Here is a 19,231-nt window from a genome sequence, read left to right on the forward strand (position 1 = left end):
TAACAAAGTAGTACCTAATTACACAGTTTTTTAAGTAGTTATTTAAGTAAATATAAAAGTTATTTACTAACCTACGGTTTTTGCTAACTAATTATTATTACTAACTAAATATTTTATTTTGTTTAGTTGCAATTAGTTAGGTCGTTCACAATGCTATACACTTGTATACAACGTTTTAAAAAAGACAAACAAAAACTAGATCGTTAGTTCTGTAAAAAACAATTGTACGTTTTATATTAAGTCTACTCATTAACATTGTTTTGAATAGTTCAGAAAGTATACACAGTACACATACTTAATATACATAAAAGCACTAAATATTACATTACCTCATTAGTTTGAACATTTTTCTAACATCTGTCACATTCGATTGGTAGTGAGCAAATATTTTAGCCCTTGGTTTTGAATCGTAGCTTGATTTACCGTTTTTATCCAAGAAACCTCCTTCGCGCTGTACTTTTTCAAAGTAGCTGTTTAAAATAAATGAAAACACACTTACAAACTATTTTCAGTGTATAATAAAAAACAAGTTACAAAATATTTATATAACAAAAATAAAGGTTAAGTTTAACTTCAACTACTTTTTATAGCTTTTAAATAAAGTGAAGTACTAATAAAATCAACGACTTTAAAAATTTTTAGCTTGAAGTTTTAACAAAAACTTGTTTAATGAAAGGCAGAAACTTTGCACAATTTTAATGTTAGCAATTTAGCAGCTACAAAGTAAACAAAAATATTGAAGCTATGAATAAAATATATTTGAAAATAAAAATACTCACGGATAGTTGTAACTTGGAAAGTATTTTTTTTCAACAAGTCTGTCACTCATATCTTTATAATGTACAAGACCTCTGAAAGCATTAAAATAGTGCGTTTTGAATAGAATGTGTAACATAAAACCAAATAACAAACTGTCTTTAAACAACATTTGTGAATTGAATAATGAGCTTTACAAAACTTTAAATTAGCTTAATTGTCTTTATTTACGTAAAAGAGTGGCTTCTTCAAATAAAGCACAACTAGAAACTTATACATATGTATGAACTTTCAAAAGTAAGCTCACGGAATTTGCTCGAGAACGTACAGCAGTCCATCGTTGTAGGAAGGTTTCCTCCCAGGAACGAACTTATTGTAATCAATTACCATCCATTGGTTATTGTACCTAATTAACCAAGAATTAGCTCATATATTCAAAAAAACATTAGAAATAAAAGTTAATCAAATAACAAAAAAATAATATATTTAGACTTAATTAATACACAGAGTGTTCTATGCGCGGGGCAATGTTTTTGATTTTCTCCTAATAGTAAAGCTCTCTGTGCAGACATAAATAACATTATATAAAATAGTTTCTAAGATATAAGTTAATCAAAAACTGGATGAAAAAATTAAATCAAAATAAATAAAATTTCAAACGTCCCGCTGTTGTGCCGCCGAAACACTTGGCACCACTCGGATCCGCTGGACGCCATCCTGTTGGCAACCAGGTTCCTCACCCACTCCAACAACCTCCCCCTGGCCCCCACGAAACTCTTCGCCCTTTCGTCGTTCCTGTTTCCAATCGTGGTTTCCATGGTCACCTTCGGGTAACACGAGTTTTTGTTTACAGAAACTAAAGCTGGTTCTTAAAACTAGTGCCAAATGTTTAAGGAGTTTTGAAAAAGCAACAGTTCCAACATGCAGTTATGTTACAAATGCTCGTTCTCACCAGACCGGACGACATGATGTACCAGTCGTTGGATGAAAACAAATACCCAGGCTCGCTGTTGTAAGCCACTTTGTTCCCTGCGTACTCAGTACCTGTGAACGTGATTTTGTAAGTGATGCTACTCATACATAAAAATTCCATGCTAAAACTCTATACGCCTTTGTATTTTATCGTAAGTAATAGTTTTTTTATGCACAAAACAAACTACTAACCTTCCAGCTCGCTTAAAAACACTTTTTTTTATTAAGGAGAAACAAACCGTCGTGTTTGGTGAAATGAAAGTGGTACTTCTTCATGATCTTCAGCATGGTCGAGTAGGGCCGCCAGGTGGCGTGACCGACCAGTAAATCGGTGAAATCTGGCAGAAGCTTGACCAGGGCCGAGCACTCGAGTGGGTTGGTGGGGAGGGAGTTTTCTGAAGACCTCCTGAAATTTGCGGGGCTGACGGCGAACAGAATTTCTTTTACCTCGTGATCGCTCGAAAGCTGGCTGTGATTGGTTTAAATTGCTCTCACATTGGGTGTTTAGTAAAGTTTTAGTAAAATTTCTAAATTCTATTTAAATTATTTTACTGCTAAATGTTATAAATAAAACTTTGTTTGTTTGATTGATTTTTTATTAACATTTGTATCCACTTAACTAACTACTTTAACTTTTATCAATTTAAATGGACCCGTTATCGCTTGAGAGTTGGTTGATGTAGATTTAAATTGCGTTGAGTATAAAAAATGTTAGCAGTTGCAGAAGAAACTATTTTTGTTTTAAAATCAGATAAAATATTAACTTTGTTAAGTTTCTAAAGTGAAATCTCGTTTATTTTATTAACCTTTTAATAAAACTTGAGCCTAAAATAATTTAAGGCTTTTGCGTGCATAAAAGTTTATTAAAAACTATGATACAGGTTTTGATGTTTTTTTTTTGTTTGTTACAGGATTTGATTACAATATTTGTAATATAAGTTTTTTTGGAATTTATTAGTATTTTTATTAAGTGTTGTGAGAAAAAAAAATATAATGATACTGTAAAAACGTACTAAGTTGAAATATTTAATAAATCGTAACAGGTTAATGTTTTAAACTTGTTCTACTATCTCAGAATATAAAGTAATACTTTTCAACACATGAGTATGAAAAACTATCGCATAATGGAGTGGAACTAAAATATCAATAACAAAAAATTCAGAGCATTAAAAAAAGAGTTTAAATTTTAATTATTAATGATTGCTTATTAAACAGTATAAAGATAAGTATATATTTATGCAAATTAATCATATTCAGTATTTTAAGTAATCGTCTATATTTTTTTTACTTTAGAAAGTTTTTTATAAAAAAGTATAAAAAAACTTATACACATAATAATATGTTTTTTTTGAAAGTATTTTAACTCTTACCTAAATCCAAGCATTAATAATAAGAGCGGAGTATACATCAATGTAAATTAATTACATTCTATATTTTAGGTAACCGTCTATTTTTTTTTTAATTTTGGAGTTTTACATGAAAAAGTACAAAAATGTTTCTACACACAATAACATGTAATTTTTGTGAAAACGTTTAGACTAATACCTAAATATTAAGCAATAATGAACAAAGCTGAGTATACATTAATGCAATATATAATCACATTCTATACTTTAGGTTTTTTTTCTTTTTAGATTTTCATGAAAAAGTATAAAAAGTTTTACACACACAAAACGACATATTACTTTTTTGAAAACACTTTAAACTATTTTTCTAAACTAAAGCATGTATGCAAAAAAAACAAACTTTAAGTAAATACATAGGTATAAAAGATGTTTTATTTGTGCTAAGTTTACTACGTTTTTTCTAGTATTGATTATTTAAAAGTGCTTCATTAGTATAAAAAAGTAGCTTTTAAAACGTGTTTGCAAAATTGTTAAGTAAATTTGTATTGAAGCAGTTTCATATAAAGAGCTTGTTCGCAGTTCAACAACTACAAGTAAAGATTCAGTTTTCTTGTTTAAAAGAAACATGATAGTAAATTGTTTAAACTTGTTTAAAGTCACTAAATGTGATTACAATATAAATTTGGTACTTATTTTTGTGGTTAAAAGTTGTTTCTTAACTTAGATTATATACTCTGTTGTGTTTTACTTCTAAACAATAAAGTAAATAAAGAACATAAAAATGAGTTATATTTTTTTGCGTAAAAACAAAAAATCAGATTATTAAGAAAAAACAACTCTGTTCTTCAAGTTACATAAAATTTTATATATAAAATTTGTTTTTGTTTGAAAACTCAATAACGTTTTTTAATCATCAGAATAAAAGTTACTAGTGTGGTAAAATTTTGTTTTCTCAAAGAACAATGAGTTTGAAGAAGTACAAGTAAGCATTTAACTTTGTTATTTTTGAAAACTAAAAAAGTTTTTAAGTTTTTATGCAGAATTTTCTCATAGTTATTAGCTTTTATACGTTTAAAAGTGCTTAAAAAACAAAATAAAATTACTTTGTCAGCTAAAATTATATTAAATGTGTTTTAAGCTAAATAAAGCATGATAATTTGTTTTACCTTTTACAAGAGTAACCAACAACCTAACAACCAACAGAAAAAAAAAATTGATTAGATTAAATTATTTTTAGATTAAATATTTTAAATACTAATAATAGGTTTTACTGGAAACGATAAGTTTATCGTTATTTGTAATAATTAAAAAGGTAAGTTTTTTTAAAGTTTATATGAGTAATTAATTATGTCATAACTTTAAAAAATAAAAAATATACCACTTTTTATTTAATATAATTCCAGCAGGAAATTTCATATAAAATAAATAAAGTACTAAATGTTAGATAAATAAATAACTGTTTTATTTGTTTTAAAAACATTTCAATTAGGTATGTTAAAATTATTTTGTTTCTAAATAAAAACGTTAAGAAAGAAGCATGTTAATGGAAAAACTTAATCATAATTACATTTTACATTGAAAAAGCAATATATAACAAAATTTATTTTTATTTTTATAGAAATTAAATTTAAGTGTTGAGGTTTGTATACATTTATTTAATGTCAAAGTATGTTTAAAACATAATACATTACATGTCTTTTTCTTAAAAGTAAATCCTGATAAGTAAAAAGTGTTATAAATTCTTATATGAATTTTTTTATTTTTTAATGAAAAATAAGGCTGTATGTTTTATGGCAAGAGATCATCTGTTTTTTAAATTACTAATCTGAAATATTAATTGTCATCTTTAACTTTTTTGATGAATCAAACAACAAAAAATACATTTGTTTTTATATAAACTTGTTGAATAAACTATCTGGCATAAGAATAAACTTACTTATCGTGATAAATAAGTTAACTATAAGAATTAAGCCATAGTATTTGTATCTGTAACTTGTCTTTAGCTAGTCACATCTTTTTTGTACATGTATCATTATAACTAAACGAATAAGAAGTTCGTGCATAAACTATATATTTAATTGTTAATGGTAGAAAACGATGAAAATTTCTAAATAGTTTCCTGTATTCCTTCAAAATTTACGAAACTCACAATAATCCGTACGGGTCAATCCGTAGGCTCAAGTCTATATTTTCCTTTCCATTGTAACCGTCTTCTAAACCTTGTAATTGTAACAATATGAGACGGACCTAGGTAGTTAAAAAAATTACACAGTTATGTTGATCGTAAAAAACCACAAGTAAAATAATAATTTTTATGGGTATGCCCAGGGTCAAAAACTTATTATTTACTACTTAATATTATTATTTTTTAACTAATGTACTTGCTGCCAGTAGTCACTTTTTGGGTTTTGATCGATCATACTGTACATGTAGTCCAAGTTTTCTCTGAAAAACCTCTTGAGACGAGGGCAGTTTTTCGAAACTTTGGGACAGTGACCTGTGTTTTAGTTCCTTGTAAGTAATAATTTTTTATTCTTATACATAATTAAACAAGAATAACTTTTTAATTAACAATTTTTCAGCTTGTATGGCTGTTCCGGAAAACTACTTTTGTTTTGTTTAAAACGAAAAAATTGACAAGCTTTTAAAAAAACTCTTTAGGCTTTGTTTCATACACAAACTTTTAAATTTAGGTGTTTTTCAAAACATGTTTGTAAGTTTTTGAGTATCGTTAGAAATTAAAAGTTATCTGTTACATTTATTAAAGTATAGAAACCTGATTTTGAGTTTTCAATTTTTTGTTTTATCAGGTTTTTTGTTAGTATTCCTTCCGCGAAACCAGCGACATAGGCTTGCATTGAATTGTTGAATTTTGAATTTGTTTTAATGTCAATAAAGGAAAACCTTTGTAAAGTATAATAGAAATTACTAAAGTATTAACATTTTTCATACTTACTTATAATGTCTTCAAAAATCTTTTTTTAATTAAAGTAATATTTGTTTTTACTCAAATTCGTAAAATTTTAAGTCCTTTAAACTTTTAATTTTTTATTTGACTTCTATATTATTTATTTAAGAAAACCAATTTTTGTAGTATTTGTATGTGTTTTATAATTGTTATGAAGAAAACTGAGTTTAAATGCCAAAACTATAGTATATAAAATCATTTTCTGCATATTAAAAAATCTTCAAAAAAAAAAGTAATTTTTATTTAAAAAACTTAACAGGTTAATTAACAAAGCTAACCCATTTTCTTTTATACTGTTTTTAAATGCAGCTCTTAAAATATCAGTTTTGCCAAAATTATCTGTCAGTTTTGTTGTTTTGAATTGAGTTATTTTGTTTTGATGCACATCATGTTTGAACAAATATGTAGTCCATTTTGCATTACTATAAACTATGGTAAAAATTGAAAAAAAAAGTACTAAACAAGTTAGTATATTCATTCTGTTAATAAAACATTACAGTTTTTAGTTTATGCTTTTCTAAACGTTTTAAAACAACATATGCAAGTTTAATCTTTTGTTTATTTATCGCTACTTTTATATTTTTATTTGATTGTAACAAATTAAACTTATGAAAATATAAACTGAAAAACTTTAAACGCGTTTTTTAAAAAAGAAACAAATAAAAATGTATTAAATTAGCATGTAGATAAGTTTTATTAAGTATAAAAAAAAGTTTAAAAAAGTTGAAGAAAAGAATAGGTTGACTCTCTTGAGGTAGCCACAATACAATATTTCAACAGCAACATTTGAGCATCATACGCGTATACTTAATGCTACACTATTAAGAAAGGCACTTGAATATGAAAAAAGCAAGCTGACGACCTAGTCAGCTTAGGGATTTTACAGTGTAAAGCTGTAATGAAAAAATCCCTAGACGTCCTAGCGGGTAGACGTCGTCAAGGCGGGCTGTGTGTTTTTGCTGGCATACAGGTTATAGCTGGAGTCGACGTGGCCGTCGATTCGAGCTGGAGTCGCTAGACCGCAGTTAGGCGGTTATAGGTTGTATAGCAGACCTCATTGAATAAGTAGCTAGGGAAGGTAAAGCGAGAGCAAGGCAGGTACCGTCCTAAGCAAGCCGTTGAGCATGAAAGCCGCTCTCTCGCAAGGCGTAGCAGTATATGAACGAGCTGTGACATGATTCAGCCCAGTTGAAAGTACGTTTGAGTGCAAAAAGTAAAGCATTTCTAGAGGTGAAGGTTCGGACGGGGCGACTGAAGCAGAGTAGGCGAGATACCAGAAATTGCGAAGCACTCAAAATGTAACTTGTAAAAAAGCGGCATAATCTCATGGTCGCTTTCAAAGTCAGAGGTCAGTTGAAGCGAAATGTTTTGGAAGGGAAGCAGGAGGCTCGAGAAAATATTTGTAAAAGAGCGGGAGGTCTGTTTTTTGGAAAAATTGTTGAAAATGAATTTTTGGGTTTTGAGAAGGGTCGAGGGAATATAGGAAGAAAAGTTGGAAAAAAATTTGAGCAAAAAAGCCGTCCGAATTCGCCCGCGGGCGAATTCGGACGGCTTTTTTGCTCAAATTTTTTTCCAACTTTTCTTCCTATATTTTTTTCAAAGGTGTTCGACGAAAGTCGGACGCCTTTTTTTTTACCCAAAAATTTTTTAGGCTACCTCAAGAGAGTCAGAGTTTTTGCCTAGTAATGATTTTTTTTCAGTTCCACTGATGTCATAAGTTTTGAACGTTGCTGCCGAAAGGTTAGCATCGTTTTTATTTTACAAGTTCTTAATAAAGGTTGTTAAGGTTTTTGAAATTACAAATTGTCAATAGCCATATTAGAAAAATTTATATTACTTTCGATACTTATAATAAATAAATAAAAAACTTAAGAACATGTATATATATTACTTATGCTGATAAGATAACAAATCCAATTGTACAATCAAAAACAAATTAAATTCGTATCTGTGCCTACGAACAACTATGTCAAAAAGAAAATTAAAAGTGTTGTTTTATAACTAAAAAAAACTTTTTAAAGCTGACACTTAATAAAGCAAACAGTTTCATTCAACATTGATACTTTTTAATAGTACTTGTATGAAGTTTTCTATACAATAAATAAAATTTTAAGTAGCAGGTATTTTGATTAATTTAGTTAAAAGTTTATAATTCATTTAAATTTTTCTTAAAAATAAAATATCAGAGTTTAGTTTGTTAAATAAAACGACAAAATCGATAAAACCTTTTGTGTAGTTTTGAAACAAATAGTTTAAGTAAACTTTCAAAATCAATTTATCTGATTAAATAATGTGATTTAGTTCATTTAACATAACGCATAATTAAAGTGTAGATAGCATTTAATTATATATGTAACTAAACATAAATCGATAAAATCTTTTGTGTAGTTAAGAAACAAATAACTTATGTAAACTTTCAAAGTCGATTTATCTGATTAAATAATGTGATTTAGTTCATTTAACATAACGCATATTTAAAGTGTAGATAGCATTTAATGATATATGTAACTAAACATAATCGATAAAACCTTTTGTGTAGTTAAGAAACAAATAACTTATGTAAACTTTCAAAGTCGATTTATCTGATTAAATAATGTGATTTAGTTCATTTAACATAACGCATATTTAAAAAATAGATAGCATTTAATGATATATGTAACTAAACATAAATCGATAAAACCTTTTGTGTAGTTAAGAAACAAATAACTTATGTAAACTTTCAAAATCAATTTATCTGATTAAATAATGTGATTTAGTTCATTTAACATAACGCATATTTAAAAAATAGATAGCATTTAATGGTATATGTAACTAAACAGATTTTGTTTGAAACAACTGTCATAGTCAAGATCTGAATTAATGATTAATAAAGACACCTCATATTTTCTAGAATATGCGCAAAAACTTAGTAGAAACATTAAATAATTAATTAAAATAATTACAAAACATTGATTACTCCCACAACTGATTTCTGAATACAATTTAGCTTCGTTTTCTTTTTGCATGTTTTATTTGTTTAATTTTCAAATTTTAAATTGTAAAGCTTAATATTCATCGGCTCGTTAACGATTGTAAAAGATGTGGTGTACGACTCTATAACCGAAAGGTTCTTTTGTGCACCAGGTCCTTTGACAAAATTTTTTGCACATTTTATTATGAGATTTAATGAACAAAACAATAATTGAAAACGGAAGACTACAAAATAAACGTACTGGTATAACGTTTTCACGTTTTGAAAACTCTTAAAACATATATTCTTCTCTATACTGAGCTAGACCTTCACAAATGTAGCGTCGACTTTTGCAAGACTGAGTGCCTGTTTTTCATTATATGATTGTATATATGCCATTTTCAGCTAAGTTTATTAACGGAATTTGAGTTTATAAAAACATGTTTTGGTAGTAATTTGTTATTTAGTACAGTAATTTAGAAATACAGATATTTCTTATAAAATACTTGTCGCATTTTTGACAATAGCAGACGATGCAAATTGTTATTACTATAAAAGCTAATGAACACAGGAAAAAAAAGTCTAATAGAAGAGATGAGTACAAATTACAATGAAAAATAAAGTTATATTCGTTAAGACATCTTAGGATAGCGTTATGAATGCTTATAACAATCTAAATAGAGTATTTTAAAATTTTGTAATTCAACAGAAGTTAACGAAATATGAATGTAAAGATAACTAATGAAAATATAAAAATCAATAGATGTACAAAAATTCAAGACTGTAAACTTTGAAAGGTTGTATTTTTTTCGATCGAAGTTAAACCCAAAATTTTATTTTAACAAAGCGTCATACGACTAATTATAAGGTAAATTTATGGTATTAACGATTGAGTTTGCTTATAAAATTAAAAATTTCGTTGATAAAATAGCTTTAGTAGTAACAACACCTATGACAGAACTAACCTTATAATTTTTAAACAACGATTGATTGACTAATTTTTTTATTATAATACAGAGTTTGTACTTCATAAAAAGAAACATATTAAAAAAGAAATGCAAATTGATTTCAACAAATTAAACTTCAGCAAACTTTAGAGTCGTTTAGTCAAAATTAACATTTAAACAATTAAAGATGTAGTTGCTATCTTGCATAATTGGTCAAATAATGCAGTTACTTTGTGTACATGAATTTAAGAAAGACCTGAATACAATTATCCGAACCGTAAACATTTGGTATTTATCACACTTCACGATGTAAAATCATGAAAAAAGTTCGAATTAGAAAAACATTAATTCTAAGATACTCTTCTGTATTATGCTCATTCCGAAGAATACATTTCTGGTAAAGACGTTAAACTGTATCCGTGGTGTATGACTTGACAACCGTAAGGTATTTCGTACACCAGGTCCTTACACCAAGCTGTTTTTTGCGAACAATAAGTTGCAATAAACTGACTGCATGTCAAGGTAGGAACTAATTTCCAAGCATGTATAATAAAAATGTTAATGTTTGTGGCAAGTTTCTTTAAAGTTGCGTAAACGAACCATTTGTACATTATACTTGTTAAACGATAATATAAACTAACTACCCAAAAGAAAATTGCGTTCATGTTATTTTACAATTATGTGTGAAAAATAAAAACTAATTTGTATTTTAATACTATTATATTGATAGCTTTAAATAAATTATGGTAACTTAACATTCATGAGTTCTTTTTAAAACCAGTAGTTAAAGAACATGCCGAAAAATTCAATATATTTAAATTCCTATTTAGATGTCAGGAAAAAAATTTAACTAAATTCTTGTTCTTATTTTGCTAATATAGTAACTATACATAACAGTGTACTTATATATTCTTCGGATTTACTTAAAGTCTAGATGTGTGAATTTGCGACATAAAACTAGTGGTCATTAAAAAAAGCTTTAATCTGATAAATTATTTTATATCTCAACTTGAGGACTGATTGGAGTAAACATATCTTTATATTGATAAAAATTCAACAAAATTTAATGTTATATGACAAAGCCTTATGAGCATTCTAGACCTTTTGCTTTCAACGTAATGGCGTTCACTTTAAAAATATATAGATTAATATATTTTATCTGGTATTCTGTTGTGTGTGTCTTAAAGTATTTCTCGTGATAACAATGCGGTCATTAAAAACTTATTTTTACCCCACATTAGCATCTAAAATTGCAAATATAAGCCACAAAATATATCCTCAACTTTTCGTGTAATGATTCATAACTTATTGGTTCATTTAAAAATGCTAGGATAGAAATGATTTGAAGACATGTCTTTTCAAAATTAAATTAATAAAATTCTACTTGCGGACATCTTACTAAAATTGACAGTTGATAAATTACATCCGGCTGATATTCAAACCCAGGATTATTAGCTTTAAAAAAATTATATTGCGAACATCAAATTGTAACAGATTGATAGTTTAATTTGCGATAAAACAAAAATATTCATATAAAAACGAGATTGATTTTCGGTTTTTGTCCGTCCAGGTGCTCCGACTGATCATCAAGTCCAAGTAGCGTCCTTAAAAATTTATTTATAGTTATACTACTTAGTACTATATAGACTATCATATTATGTTTTTTGTTTAAAAAAAAAAATTTTTTTTACCTTAAAAAAGACAGTAATAAAATATACATATTAATCATTAAGTACTTATTGGTTTAATATTAATTAAATGCGATTGCGAGCTAGTAAATGTAAAATACAGACATAACTGTTATTAGATACACAAAACGTAAAAGAAAACCTTAAATTGATTTTTACAATAGTAACTTTGTAAAAACTTATACAATGGCAAAGGAGTAAACTAAAACTAAAATATTTTGGGGGACCTTTAATTTAATTATACTGATAACTTACATAAAAAAAGCCCAAAATAATGATTACTATTAAATAATGTATTTAAAAAACTTTGTGAACGTTAATTTTACATTCAAACGATAAGATACATATTAGATTAAATACTGTTAATTATTAACACTCAGAGACTATTATAAGTATAAATTCGGTAGAATAAAATTAAAATATTTTAGGTGTAAGGGATATAAGTTATCTTGACTTATGTTTCATGTACATCCATGCTATCAAGTAAAAATTGGTAAAGAAAAGGTTATACTGACCTAGAAACAAATAACATCAGTAGTTTCAGCTTAGTTGAAAGATGTAATCCCTTTTACATATCTTAATAAGCTTAGCAGAACAAATAAGCCATTCAGATTAATAAAAACATAACAACGTTGTTCAAAATTCAATACCAATGTAATTTATTATTCATAATTGGTTGTAACACCAAATTAACAATAACAATTAGTTATAGAACTACAAATTATCATTTCTTACAAAACAATTTAGGATTGTGCATTAGAAATATACGGAAAGTACTAAAGGTAATACACGTTTAACTTAACCAAAACTTTGTCTTCGAAATGAATAATTAGCTTCTAGAAAATAAATAAACAATGATCTAAAAGCATGCTGACTTTATAAAATAATAAGTTTATTTTTACAAACAATACTACATTAACTATAAAAACTGCTACAATTTTCACACAACTACTAGAAAAGGCTTACGTAAGTAATTAAATACTAAATGAACCGTCAGAACTTTTATCGTAAAGAAAGCTATAAGAATTATAATCAAAAAATTTTATTCAAAATATATGTATATGTATTTATTTATTAAAATTTAATACTCCAACAAAATTTTGTAAATTATTATAACAATCGTTATTAAAGAGAATATGTTTATTATCCTTGCAAAACAAAACTTATTCATATAACAATACCTTTTTCTTTAAATAAAATTGGCAAAAGTTGTATAGACATGTTAACGTCTACTAAAACTCAGAAATATGTTTGAATTACTTGAAAATTAGTTGAATTTTGAACTTCATACTATATTTTTTTCAAATTAGCAAAAGTACAATTTTACCTGAAAACTTTCAAATAATAATAATTAGTAAAGTATGTTAATCAATAATTCTAACTACCTTTCTTAAATCCGCTCTGTCAGCTGAGACTGCTTGATTGGTCACTTCAATTGTGTCATCCATCCAAGGTCCATGTCACTTCTTTTCTTCCACAACGTGTTTACTTGACTGTAAAATGAATAAATTATAATTCATACACATTTTATAATAGTTTTAAATAGAGGTTTGCAAATTAAACACTTTATTTACGACCCGGTTTTGGGGACAAAAAACCTTTAAGTAAAATAAAATAGTAAACTGCTCATAACAATGTTGGTTATCTATAAAACTCTTTACACTTCAGTAAATTGAGCAATCTTTTTTAGTTAAGAAAAATAACTATGTAAAAGTATTATGAAAATTGACATTAATGGTTAAAAATTAAACTGATTATTAATAGCTTATGTGAGTTAAAACTATAAAAAACAACTTATTTTGACACACAAAGTTGCTAAACTTAAGCCTAAGACTATTAGTCTTATAAGTGTGCTCAATAGTGTTTATAAAAAGTGTTTTAATGTGCACAATAAATTAAATAAGATGAAAGATATGTATGTAATAACAGCTGTTTTCTTTTGTGACTATTGGAAAAATAACATAAGTTTTAAAAGTTCTATTTATAGACATTCAAAACATAACAAAATAACGTCAAAATAACATAAAAGTGAGGTGTCCAAAACTTTAATTTTAGTAATTTAGTTTGCACAGCTTTTGAGCAAAAGCATTAAGACCACTACTTAAGACTGCAAGTAGAATAAAAGTACAGTTGTTAAGTTTATAATATAGTCATACTAACAAAATAAAAAATTGCAAATATTAAGTAATATGATACATAAAATGACAAAACTAGTATCAAAGTGTTATTATTGTTCCTTCATCTTTTTTATACAGTTTAAACCTTTTTTACTAATAACAAGTAACAACTTTATGAAACAAAATATAACAGCAGAGTTGCACAAATTAATTTTTAAATACTCTTCAAAATATATCAGATGTCAACTTATAGATGGTTACAATTCTTTTTGTAACATAAGGAAAGTAAATTTCTGACTTTTTAAGGCTACTCAATTAAGGTTATGAGAATTTATGTACCATTTAAAATCATCACAAAGTTACTTATTGATTCTAAGTTGTATTTACATCATAACGTTTTTAAATCGATGTAATTCTCAAGCTCTGATGTTATTGTATTACATCATAAAAACTTAATGGATCAACTTAAATTTAAAAATCTTATTCCTAAGAGTCTATAAATTTTTTTTAAATAAATTTGTTTCCAAGTGCAGTAACTTCTCTAAAAATAAGGACCTGTTTAGCAACCTAAACTCTCCTCTAATAACAGTTTAATAATGTAAAGGCACATACTTTTTGTTTCATTATAAATCTTGTTTCACAATCATATTTAAAAAAAATATATAAGTTAATTTATAAATTGATGTTATAAAGTTTCACCACTATAAAGCTTCCATTATATAAATTCAAGTTATTTACAATTAATTTTTTTTAATTATAACCTTTGATATCAATAAACATGGCTGTGACCTTTATGAGCAAAAACACTAGCTTGCAAAGACAGTCCAACATGAGGTGAGATTTGAAAAATAAAAAATTCAAAATTATAACAATATTAATAATCAAGCTCAAATACTCGAAAATTATAAACAGGACATTAAGAAAGATTCATTTAAGAAAGAATATTTTAAAATTCTTGAGATTTTAGAATAGTGTACAAACTAGCTAAGTTTTGAAAAAGAAAATTAAACAATCTAAAGTTTACTTAGCTGGGTGGCAATTCTGCATAAGACATTTGAACAAAGAGTTCAAAAGAAAATTTAATGTGTCACTCCTACATTAAAACTTTGAATTTATATTGGAATTATGGAAAATTCAATTTTCCCCCCTATGCCCTTATTTTTTTAAGTTAAAAACTTTGATGAATAGAACTTCTTCTGAACTGAAAACTTCAAGAGTAAGTTTAAAAATTGCACATAAACTGGGAGACTGGATCAAATAATTTTGAAGCAGACTCAATTAGTATTAACATTTTATTCATATTTAAAACTGTGCGTTATTATTACAGAAATTTATACTGCATTTATTGAAAATGATCAGCTTAATTTAACAGTGTGGCCACTGGTTTGTTGTAAATTTCTTCCAGGTTTATAGATACAATTCAATTGTCAATTTTAGGTATATTATTAAATTCATATTAAAAATACTGACTAAAATACTTTAACAACATTGAGTAGAAAATATTGTAAAACCTGTTTATAGTTTTAAATGAAAAAGATTATATGATAGGTGTTTCACATCTCAACCAAATTTTTTTAATTCACATGTTAACGTAGTTCTAAATTCCAGGTTCTTTAGAAATATTAATTCAATTTTTTATTTTATATTTCACAAAGTACAGGTTTTATAGTCAAATTTGCCTAAAATGTCAAACTACAGGTTTTTCAAGGATTTCAGATTTTTTGGCCACCCTGCTTTAATTGTATTTTGTATCTTTTGTTTCTTAAGGAAACTATAATAATATACTTCATATTAGTAACTCTAATTAAAGTTAGGAATGTTGTGTTTTATTTTAATGTTAAATTTGGAACTTAAACTAGTGAATACAAGAGCAAATGTACTAACATTGTAAGTTTGAAAAGAGAATCATTCCACTGGAACTGTGGGTGTCATTTGGTTTTTGATGATTTTCCTCATTGAAGACCAGGAGCACAGTGGATATAGTTCTGAAATTTACATTAATTTAAAAGTCACTAAAAGTCACATAAAATTAAACAATTTTTAAACAACCTTTTACAAAATTTTTTCCAATCTTACAGAATACTTTCATAACAATATTCAAACATAACAACTTACTTGGTTTTAATTGTGACTGCCTCTGTATTAAAGTATAAGCAATAAGAGACAACAATTGTTTTGTTTACAAACCAAATGATAAAACAACCATTTTAGAAGTGTTAATAAACATTTAAAAATTCGCTAAAAACCAGTACCAGGGAACAGATTTAAATTAAACACAAAAAAGTAATCTCTCGCTTACCTATAAAGGTTTAAGAAACTAAATGTTAAAAAATATGAAACACATATGTACTAGCATAAAATTATAAACAAACCTAATAACTTTTTATTTAAAGACTTTATCTTTTAGCAACTATATTTTCATAGAAGTTTTGTCCCCCTTTTGGTAATTTTATCAAATATGTAGACAATAGGTACTAAATGGAACTACTTCAGTTTAGTGAAATGTTTTTTTAAATAAACGCTTAACTTTTATAAATTAACACGTAGAGTTTTATTGAACCCATTCTTATTTAAATTTTACTTATGTTGATTACGCTTGAAATTATTTAATTGATTATTTACTATGTTGTGTAATATATATTGTTTGTGTTTTATCTTAGTTTATTGTTTCAATTGTATTTTCTCTGACGAAAATTGATGAAATATATTGGAAAAGAAAGAGTTTGAGTCATTTTATTTATTTAGTAAAATTGAAAACAAGTCTGATTTTTAAATTATTAAAATTTTACTATATTCAGTCTACTACTATAAAGAAATTTTACTTAAAAATAAATGAAATAGTTTCTCGTTGCAGCTAAAGTATTGTTTATTGTCAATCAAATATTCCTAAAACCTTTTGTTTAATTAGTTTCTAGTATTTAATTAGTAAAAAAAGTTTTTTTAGATCTTGTAAAAGTTTAAAATCACCAAAATATTTTTTAAAACAGTATAGTTCTTTTGAAAATTGCAACAAAAAACTTTAAAGCCTATAAATTGTTTTTAAATTTTATTTTCACTGATAATAAGCTATATTATAATACTTCACATTAAAATTTATATACAATTCTAATTATCTCGTGCACATTTTTCCAAAACAAAAGGTGAGTGTAGTTTTTTTTTGTAGCTTTTTAAATAAAATTTCGTTTAACTTTAGCTACTTAGTTCAATCGAACTTTACAGGCATGTTTTTTTATTTAGTTTATTTATACTAGAAGATGCAAACAAAAATTTTTGATAAAAATAGAAAAAATTGTTCTGAAATTAAACTTTTATATATCAAACTGCGAAATGATTTAAGCTTCTAAAAATATGAGAACTTGTTTTAAATCGCAACTGTATAAACTTAAAAATTGTTGGTTTTAGTAACACAAAATATTGATGATTTAAATAAATTACCTTTTAAAATAAATACTTATTAAAAACTTTCAAATTTTTTCTATTTTTTGACATTAACTCGAAATAACAAACCTGCATTTTACCTTGCTATCTAAATTTGTCTTGTAAAATTTTTGTTAAGTTGTTAAAACATCTTAGTATAAATAACCACAATGATATAGTAAAAAAGTAGCCTATTTAGTTACTTTAAACACTATAAATCTCAAGACTTTTTGAATAAAGAGCTTTAAATAGAAGAAACAGCTTTTAAGATAATTAGTTTAATTTATACTAATGAAAAAACGAGTTTGAAAAGTTTGTGTAATAAACAATATTATTAAATTCTTATAGTTAAAAACAAAAATTGGATATACTAAATAAAATCATTTATAAATCTATCATACGATCTAATATTATGATAAACATCATACTAATTAAAATTTAAAAAAATCTACAAATAACAGACACTTCAATTAGGTTTATAAATCGTAACAAAGTTCATACTGATTAAACATGAATTTAAGCAACTTTTGGTTACTTAACTCAATCAAGTGTCAGTATTTGTTACTATTTATTTGCATTTGATCGGAATTAATTTATAAAACAGCAGAAAGTTTTGGGAAACCAAAAAAATGATTTTGTCTGCTTTTGTTAAAACTTTGTGAACATTGTTTTTGAATGTAAAATTTCTGAAAAACTTTTAAATAGGTAAACAAACTTTATTTTACAAAAAAACGTACGTTACGTTAAACGTGTACCTTACAGCTTTAGACAAGATTTAGTTTTTTTTAAATTGAAAAATAGCTAATTTTTTATTATGTTAACAAAAGTTTTACACGCTTAGTTTATTGTTTAAGTTATTTAAAAAATAACAGCTTTATGTTATCATAAAATATTTTAAAATCGTTTTTGCGTTCATTTAATTAATTTATCTAATAAAACATCAAAAATTAAAAAAAAAAATTCATCTTATTTTCAATACTTAGTGCGTATCTATTAAAGTGCGTTCCATATTATTGCCCTTACTGTACTTGACTGTCTATTCATAAGAATAAAAAAGTATTTATAAAGGAAATTCTTATTGATTCTTGTATCATACTTTTAAATATTTACTAGATTAGTATTATGAATTGTTTATCAAATGAGTTAATAATATTAAAGTAAACTGCATGGATAACAAACATTGCTTATTTTACTAGCTAATTAAATAACACAAAAAATGTTGTAGTTAGTGTTTTATTGTTGTGAGACAAGGTAAAAAGTTTCACTTTGTAACAATTATGAATTTATTTTTTAAAGTGCATTATGTAGTTGTAAGAACTGTGTTTTGTTTAACTTCAAAACAAAGTACTTGAAAAAAGGATGAATTAGCAAAACATTTAGTTTAAAAAGTAATTGCTATATTTATTAAATTTAGTTTAAAATAACATATCAGAAGTTATAAAGTAATAAAAGAATATTTTTTAAAACACTAATTTTTGTTTAAAAAATTGTAACTTTATTGGCTAAGTAAATATATAACATTAAACATATTTTCAAAGAGATACTGTAAAAACAGCGACCAATACACAAACCCTTCTTGCTGATTGCGCCTGAAAACTTTCACCACAAGCATCACGCGGCGGTCGATTTTAGGTTTCTGGTAAATTTACCTCTTTTATATTAGTTTCAAAACTTTTTTAAAGATTATTTATAATTCTTAATATGTCTTGGTTTTAAAACTGCTACTTAAACTTACTTAATAAGTTTCAATACAAATAAACCTTGCTTAATACAACTGATATGTTATTCTAACTGAATTTTTCGGTAAATGTAGGTATAACCTGTATATTTTGTCTTTGCAAAATCATTTGAACAAACTAAAGAAGCTTTTAAGTTTAAAAGTCTACCAGGAAATAGTTTACGATGCAGTACTCAAATATTAGAATAATAATAAAACGTATCTGTTGTATTAAAAGTTGAACAAAAAGCTTAAATTTCATCGAGACATCAACTTTACTGACAAATGTGATTTGTTTTTTTTAGTATAAAGTTTACTAATTTGTTATGTCTAGAAGAATTTTAAACTTATTC

At 26.0% G+C, this 19,231-nt stretch overlaps 1 protein-coding gene across 1 annotated transcript in view; it reads left to right on the top strand.

Annotated features, from left to right (window-relative positions):
• Positions 1-7,368: 7,368 nt before the first annotated feature.
• The window catches only part of LOC145850125 (putative aminopeptidase PLBD2), a 14,616-nt gene continuing 2,753 nt past the window's right edge, over positions 7,369-19,231 (top strand). The window contains exons 1-2 of the mRNA XM_082955270.1: positions 7,369-7,533; positions 18,717-18,800. Coding sequence (XP_082811396.1) covers positions 7,369-7,533; positions 18,717-18,800 — 249 coding nt within the window. The remainder of the gene's footprint in view (positions 7,534-18,716; positions 18,801-19,231) is intronic.

The sequence above is a fragment of the Thalia democratica genome, chromosome 2 (genome assembly GCF_965202585.1).
Source record: "Thalia democratica chromosome 2, ktThaDemo2.hap1.1, whole genome shotgun sequence".
Lineage (NCBI taxonomy): Eukaryota > Metazoa > Chordata > Thaliacea > Salpida > Salpidae > Thalia > Thalia democratica.